The sequence below is a fragment of the Sycon ciliatum genome, chromosome 9 (assembly GCF_964019385.1).
Source record: "Sycon ciliatum chromosome 9, ocSycCili1.1, whole genome shotgun sequence".
Taxonomy (NCBI): Eukaryota; Metazoa; Porifera; class Calcarea; order Leucosolenida; family Sycettidae; genus Sycon; species Sycon ciliatum.
In genome coordinates, this window is record NC_088651.1 from 16353510 (window position 1) to 16362286 (window position 8777).

Consider the following 8777-nt stretch of genomic DNA (forward strand, 5'->3'; position numbering starts at 1 on the left):
CATCATACGAAGATGTAACCTGTCTGCCCACATATGAAGAAACCGTGCAACAAGCGTCAGAGCAAACATTATCGGAGACTGGTGTGTGATAGTGCAAAAGGACAACAGAAAGCACACGAAGGTAAAACGTGTTCTCTTGCTCGCTTCGGAGCTTCGTCCCGCGAATACAATGTACAAACATGACACTGTTGCAATTCAGTCACACAAGCAAAGGATGGTTGCAAACGAGTGACAGCCAGTCAGGTGTAGTAACATCAAACATACGTGGATGTGAAATGCAAGAATGCAGATAAGAACTCTACTCCGCCTTGGGTGATCGCATACATGTATGAAAAATCTACTCTGCATGTGGATGGTCGAGACGCGTATACATGTACTGGTGGGTTCTAAGAGCTTGAATGAATAATGGGAGACACAACAGCATTATGCTCCAAACTGTGCATAACACATTGCGTGTGCGTCTGGCAGAGCCAGCGCCCACAAGTCCTTGAACTAATACTTGAAGAGTATGTAACTGTTTGTGAGCTCGCATAATATAATACATGTGTGTTTGTTCACATGCATGTGAATGTGTGCGTGTTTGTGCGTGTGCCTGCGTGTACCATGTACAATGTACACTGCACATGTGTGTGTATGCGTGTTTGTGTTTGTGTAAACACATACACACACACGCGCCTACACGCACGCACACACATGTGCATGTACATGCCAACACACACACCTACCCCCCCCCCCCCCCACACACACATACACACACACATACACACCTACCCCCCCCCCCCCCACACACACACACATGCACACACACACATACACACCTACCCCCCCCCCCCCACACACATACACATACACACACACACATACACACATACACATCTACCCCCCCCCCCCCCACACACATATACACACACATACACACACACATACACATTCGGTCTTGGCAGCACGAACCATTTGACTGATGGAACTAGTCCCTCCTACTTATACTTGTACATGTGACGTGTACATTCTAGAACAAAACAAAATCGTGTTCGAAGTAGTCTCACTGACATCCACCACTTTCTCCAATGCTTCCATCTTAGTGACGGTATACCACTTGTTTGCCGAGCACACGGTACTTTTCTCCAACAAGAAATCCACTTGTTAGCCTTGAGTAGAGACGGGCTCAGCGACGTGTTGTTTAATCTATTTTAATTCTCATAATCAAACTGGCAGCAAGCCCAAATTCATGAGAGCGAACGTGTATAGTGTGTGCATTATGAACATCATAGAAGCAGGGTTATCAGAGAATGCGAGGAGGTGAAGTTCCGAATTTATATTTGGGAGACATCCTAGTTCTCTCCCTAATTTTCGAAAATCTGTCTGATACAGAGCAATATGTTGATGTAAAGTTACTCAATGTGTCGTGTCTAAGACCGACCGTGTCAAGAACACGAAACTCACAACGAACATGAACTTTTATCTTACTAAAATACATGACTTAGTAGAAACCGAGAGAGTTAGGAACTCGAGGGAGAGAACAGGGCAGTATGGAGGGAACATAGAAGGCGAGAGAACTCAGACAATACAGTTAATACTCACACCTTTTGAGGCTTATTCACAGCACAAGGTTCTGAACCCTCTGGTGTGAATTGGTCTCAAAAGCCGTGCGCCATCAGTAACGCAGCCGGAATCCACTATGTGTTTGGAGATGTGACGTGGTGAATGATGTTAACGACTGAGTTTTTCACCATACATCTCGTCGTTTGCATTCCCGGAGAACCAGAACGCGCTGCGATACATGCAGGGTGTGATGATTATGGCGAGTTAGTAAGCCATGATTGCTCATCACAAATCAAAAATGCCCTGTTTTTATGCGTATTTGCATGTGCGAATCTCACAGTTACTGCCACACCGCTGACGCCAATGCACACATTCTGTTCGAGCTGACGTGAATATCGCACTACTCGTTATTTCTTAGCGTGGCGCTAGGAATTTGAGGTAACTTGAATACATGTATGCAGGAAGCACCTCATCACGTGATCACGTGGGGTCTGCCTACGTTCACACAATGTGCAATTCTCAGTTTAGCAGATGAGCAGAACTCTCTAAAGTAGCAGATCGAAGGTAGGAAGGTTCATTCGTAACTCGATTTTAACGCAAAAACGATCTTCAGGCAACGAACCTGTTAGAAGTATTGCCTGAGGACTGCTGTTGCGCGAGACTGTTTCTTCGTTCCATCTTATGTGAAATCAACTCATAAATTGTGGAGAGAGCGCCAGGAAGAGTTTTCGAATGACATGTCGTCGCAATGACTCTTGGACACCAGTGTTTATTTCGCAGAGCCATTCGTTTTCCTATTCTGTCTATCTTGCAACTAGTAGTGGTAGGTCTTAGGCCTTTCTGGTCGGTTACTGTTCTAGCTGAATGTTACTGCTCTCCGCTGTTGTCTTGCGATCGCGGGTCCCCAGTGGAGTGCCTGCACGGTGAGTGTGCGTGGCAGATGTCCGCCCGTTCTCCCATGGAAGTGGTTTGCAGTAAGTCCAACGAAATACTTCGCACAACATTACCATTAGTACGAACGTTGGTTGTTCGGCACACTGGAGCTCACATTGCCCCGCCAGCCACCCACTCTCCTTTACAATTATTGCCGAAGTCGCCACCACAATTCCGTACATTACAAAAACCATGTTTTGATCTAAATATTGATATCGATCAGGCTTTGAGGACTGTGTGAGCGGTGGACTATCCCTAAATAGTGAGAGAGAGAGAGAGAGAGAGAGAGAGAGAGAGAGAGAGAAAGGGGGGAGAGGGAGAGGGAGAGGGAGAGGGAGAGAAAGAGAGAAGGGGCCACATAATTGTCATGCGGTGCTCAAGTGAAGCAGGCCCATTCACAAGTGTGCTGGTATGTGCAGTCACACGCCGTTACTTGCAGTTACCCCTGGCTTTTCTACTCCGCAGTAGCTAGCTCTATCACTTTACGTGGGTCTATTGTCCGAGTCACTCCACTCGCTATCACTAAACCAAAACTATCGACGAACATGATAAAGCAATGAGTTGTGTTTAAAAAAACCTTTGCTACTTGTTAAGCCTTGGAATACTCCTTTTGAATATTGAGTTCGCTTGGAATCGAAATACCAGAAAGTGGCCTAACACTGTCCTCTCACTTGATAGGAGACAAGGGGCATGGTATTCACTACGAAACGGATTGTTGGACTGTTGACACATGATCCCACGTGTCATGGTCAAGTACTTCACCGCGAATTGTAGATAAAGCTCGGACAATTGGCAAACTCTGCTTTGAAAGAAGTCAAATGGGCAGAACCATGCAAAGGTCATAGTGAGAATTTTAATTTTTACTCCTCTGCCTTTTGCATATTGTGTCTTGCTCCCTACGTGGGAGCTTTCGCTATTCCCGCCGACTTGAATTCTCACTTGACTGACTTACGACTGCCATGCCTTTTGCATACACCAAGAATGCAGGAACCATGTAAGAAAACTACCGAATTGTGCCGCTTTGTGTGGGTATCATCCACCGATGGCTAACACCACCATGCTCCTTGCCGCAATTCAAGAATGTTTTAAAAAAGCACAACTACATGTAATTGTACATGATCGTACAATGATCATTAATCATCATACTAGTACATGGCTTGTGCAAGTACATGTACATGTCCTTGTAGAATAGATGGCTCCAAAAGGCGTATTTTCAATACTTTTTCCCTTGCATATTGACTTTATAGTTCCTTTCAATATGAAAATAGAGTACACATTGATAAAGAGCATTTTAGAGAGCTTCATTTTGATACGCTTGTCATACGAGGTAAATTGCTATTTCTGGACATTTCGAGTAAAACAATTTTTCGCCGCGTGTAGAGTCAGGTCACTCGAGTTGATGAGCGTTCTTCTTGTTGTAGTTGACAGCTGGGCTGTTGTAGTTTCTCCTTGTGTCGGTGCCTTGTTGATAGCCTTTGCTTGTGCGGCGTTTCAACGAGTTTTGTGGTACGATGTTGCACGCGAATATTGAGTAAAATAGGACGTAATGGACGAATCGTTGGCTTCCCCGTGTGCACTCCACTATCAGACACAGTATAGTCTTGGAACTGGCGGCTGGAAGTATGAAGAGACCAACAGCAGTCAACCAATATAAAAAATATAAATGGTGCAGTATAGGATGCCTGTTGACGCTAGTTCATCTTCATGTCCAGAATTCCATACACTGAAATTTAGGCCCAAAATTCGCCTGTCAAAAACGTCCTGCTATCAAGTCTCTTGGATCACAGCATGAGCAATCGTCACATATTTGGAAAGATGAAGGATTGGGCCATACAATAAACTGATATGAAAAATGTAAAACACACAGCCAGTGGGGCTCTATTTTATTTTTATGTCCAGAAATTGCTATTCACCTCGGTACTATACAAAATATCGGTTCACATACATACATTCAAATGGGACTTCGGGTATAAGGACACTATGCGACTAAGGACCCTTTTCTGATGGCCCGCTGAGTGTCGTTATTCGTAAAGTGGACAGTATTTTGTAATTTGTTTGTGGATTCTCCGCTGGTGTTTGTCCAGACAACAGAAAAGCCGACACGCTGATGGTTGTGGGAATCAGTACACTGCTGTTCGGCATAGCCGCCGTCACTGTGGGAACCACGGCTGACACGCGAGGACTGGCCGATGCCGGGATTGCTGTGTGCGGCTGGGGAGCCTTCTTTACGGGCCTAGGGCTGGGCGTGGCCTGCACCATACATAGTGTGGAGTGGCGAGAGTACAGAACGCGCCTGGATCGCCTCGACCTGGAGACGCGCGTGCGCCTGAGACAGGAGACGATGACGATGGGCGCCTGGCCGGGACCGGACGTGCCGGCCGTTGCGCAGCCTGCCGGTGCGCAGTCGCCATGGCAACAAGCCTATCCGCTGTACCCGACTAGATCGCCCGTAAGCCTGGAGCCGCAGTCCGGCCGAGCTGCGTATGCGCCCTCACACCCAGGCAGTAGCAGAGGTGCGGAAGGGCCAGTGGTAGCACAGGCACAAGCAGCAGCGGCGGCGACGGGCGCGGATGATGAGTACAACTACATCGACGTAGCCGAGGATAAGCTACGCTCTCAGCCGGCTGCCAGTACAACAACACGGAACGTACCAGCAGCAGCAGCGGCGCCATTGTTTGGCTCACGTGCGGAGCCCGTCGTTACTCGACAACTCCCCAAGTCCAGTTTTAGACATGAGAATTACCAGACCGCAAGCACTATCTCCAGCAACTCCAGTTCATCGGAGACCGCGTCGATCGCGTCTCATCTGGAAATGATCCCAGCTTAGGACTGATCCTGCTGCTCGTCATTGCAGAGACTGTTTATGTGTCACGCTATCAATCGAGTCGTGGCCAGCCCCTTACCTGTACATGTGTATCTCTGGCCCAAACTCCAACTCAGGGCCTTTCACGAGACAAGGAAACGTTTGGCAAATGTTTCGAAACTGGCCTTTCATTTCAAGCATAATTCACCGCTTGAACACTGGTGCTTTTTAGAGTAATGCATCTTCCACGAGAATTATTTTTTTGTGTCCAATTTTGTCTCTAATACCTTCGCGATTTCACCTGGTAAATTTCGCCAAATTCCCTGCTGATTTTTGTATTGATTCGGCATGTTTCCTACGTAGACTCGGCAATGGACTGTAATGTTGTTAGTATCCTTTGTTATTGTGGGCGCCCTGTACGGCAAACACTGATAATAATGAACCTATAACCTAAGATTAGTTTTGAATGAATTTCCCTTGATACCATTACCAAAACCAGAGCTAGCTGTTACTTACTTGACGAACTGAGAATCATGACGTAACTGTCGTTTACCTCTTGCATAAGAAGTGTTGATGTCATTTACGCGTACAGGTGGAATCCTGATACAGTGTAATTCGAACCTCCAAATGCCAGCAAAAAACTTCTAATTATCCGGACATTCTAATTATCCAAACATGAACCCACAACACAATTATGTGGTTCGAGGTTCGAATTATCAGAAAAATTTATGTGGGAATCGTATTGACAGAAGTCGGTCCTGGAAAAACTTCTAATTAAGCGGTATGTTCGAATTAAGCCATATTCGAATTATTAGGATTCCACCTGTACTAGTACCGCTCCAGAGCAAGTGCGTGACATTCAATGCGCTGGTTCTGATCTACTCAATCGGCGGACAGAACTGTCTCGTCCTTTGTGGACTCCTCAGCGCAGCACAGAGGAAATGAGGCCGAACCTGATATTATCAATGAAAAATTTCCAAAGCCCGATTTAATTAAACCAGGCCCGTGGTTCTGATCTACATTTTTGTAGTTGGTGTCCACGATTGTGCTCCAGGGATCAGGGTTTGGATTGTGAAGGCATGTGGACTAGCTTGCCGCGCACGTTAGTTGATCATCAGCAGTTGAAACGAAACTAAAAAATTAATGATGAATTATGTACATGACATTGTACTTCTTCTTTTTGAAGTACGAGTACTTGTACTAACGAACTGTCGCGTTATTACAGTTCAAGTAATAGTTAATTCAACCATTTTTTAAACTGTCTACTTGGTGCACCGCGTACCGGTGCTCAGATCTCAGGCTGGCTCATCTCAAGCTCAGTGTACACGTGTGTAGGGTATGAGGTAAAGCATGATGCGAAGTATGATGTAATGTGTGATGCACTGTAACGTTATGAGGTAATGTATGACGCAATGATTATGATTGTGTGCACTAGTACTACTAGTACTAGTCTAGTACTAGTACTAGTACTAGTGAGTAGTGTACATGACAAGGCGTTATCTAGAGTCCGCCGACACACTGCGACAGGCCCTAGCCTAGGTCAAGGGCCAATGCTATTGTGTGGTGATGGAGGTCCCGGGTGTACGTACACGTCGTGTTCTCTAGCCCTGTCTATGCCCTTGTGCGCACGTGTAGGTGGAGTAGGTGCGAATGACATTGCATAGAATGACGTTCACACGGCACTTAGATCTTTGCGTGGTCAGGCAATGTCAATGACCGTTACGTATGATTCGCGCGAGGAAGCGCACACAATCATCATAGATCCCACTAAGTCACTCTCACAGAGTGAAGGAAACTCACAAGTACAAGTGAAGTGGGCATTCGGGCTCAGCCAAGAAAATGTCGCCGGTAAATAATCGCCGAGTTACTCCTACTCTCTTGACCCGTGAGCAGAGAATATTCTAGCCAGCATCCAGTCAGCGGTGTAAGACCAGTACAATCTGCATACAACTGCACAATATCGCCGAGCAGAATACCCGTGTGACTCCTACTCATATAGTCATAGACTAGGGTTTGTGCTTGGCTGTACTCTACATGTAGTTGTGGGGTAGCAGTGATACAGTGTACTACATGTACTACTAGTACTAGCCATTCTGCTTACGGAGTAACGCTCGATCGGCGCCTTGCCTGCATGGCCTAGACTTCAAAGAGCGTAATTAAATCTCCTGAAACTCTCCCTTTCCTTACAGTGGTACAGTGAGCACTTCTGTGTGTGTTTCAGGCGTTCACACTGTGTGTTTTACAGTTCACGCTTCCCGTCAAGATGTTTATCGTACAACTGACGCAGGACGAGAAAGCTCTGCGTCGTTTCCTGGCCAAACGTAACCCTTGGGTAGCTAAGGAGCAGTTTTTGTTCATGTCGTGTCCAGGTTTGGATGCACGGACGAGGCTGGCCCATCACCCCATAGCCCGGCCTGTATAGCCAGCCAGGTGGAACATGGAACATCCTCGATGCTACCGCCGGGATAGCGCGCACACTGGCGACGACAAGACATACCGCCCCGGAAGGAAGAAACCGCGCTGATTGACTGCTTCGTTGTTAACGTTAGCGCTGAAAGAATAGATAGCAACTACATCGTGACGTAAGGATTCCCGCCAACAGCGGGCGCTAGTTCTTAGTGTTGAGCGCAGTCTCGAACTTTAGCGACCAGATCACTACAAACACCTAAACTGAGTCAGTCACAATACCTATGTACAATTCTCAATGCACTCGATCTATATTGGTCCTCAATGCTCTTGATCTCCATGCGTTCTCAATGCTCTTGATCCAGACTTATTACTAACCATACCTATGACGTATTCTCAATTCACTTGATCTGCGCTGTTTCTAAATGCTCCTGACCTCGATGTGTTCTCAATGCATAAAATGTACAATCATGTTACACATTGGGATACCTCAACGTAAACACTCCAAAATATGGTCTCTTTGCTGCATACGTCATCAACTTTTCACCACACTTTCGGGCATGGCTAGCCCTTGGCGGATTATGCCGGCATAATATTTGGCATAATCTTGGGATTTCGTCAAAAAATTAAGCTCCGGCATAATATATGGATTCCAACGTGTAAGGTCGGCATAATCTTTCGGTTTAGACAAAAATTATGCTTTGGGGCATAATACAGCTTTGTCAAAAAGCCTGCAGATGTTTTTTTTTTAATACCCCAGTTACGACTCCTTGTCATAGCCCTTGGCGGAATATGCCGGCATAATATTTGGCATAATCTTGGGATTTCATCAAAAAATTATGCTCTGGCATAATATTATACGGATTCCAACGTGTAAGGTTGGCATAATCTTTCGGTTTAGACAAAAATTCTGCTTAGGGCATGGCCGCGTGTGTATGCGTGGTTTCTCAATCCTCTATGTACAGCGTGAATACATAGTGGAACCGAGCATAATTCAGCATATTTGTTGGCATAATTGTGGCATAATCAAAAGCATAATTTGACGATTGGCCGAGCATAGTCCGCCAATGGCTAGGCATGGCCCATCCTCAGG

General features: G+C 46.1%; 1 protein-coding gene across 2 annotated transcripts; it reads left to right on the plus strand.

The window, feature by feature from the left end:
- The first annotated feature begins 2144 nt into the window (after positions 1–2144).
- LOC135824859 (uncharacterized) lies at positions 2145–5917 on the plus strand. 2 transcript variants are annotated; one of them, XM_065337582.1, is made up of 2 exons: positions 2145–2516; positions 4560–5917. In XM_065337582.1, exons 1-2 carry the CDS (start codon positions 2291–2293, stop codon positions 5300–5302), a joined length of 969 nt encoding a protein of 322 aa, XP_065193654.1. In that variant the 5' UTR covers positions 2145–2290; the 3' UTR covers positions 5303–5917. The 2 variants fall into 2 exon arrangements, with proteins under 2 accessions (XP_065193654.1, XP_065193656.1); XM_065337584.1 differs by having other exon boundaries at positions 2145–2465.
- The last annotated feature ends 2860 nt before the right edge of the window (positions 5918–8777 follow it).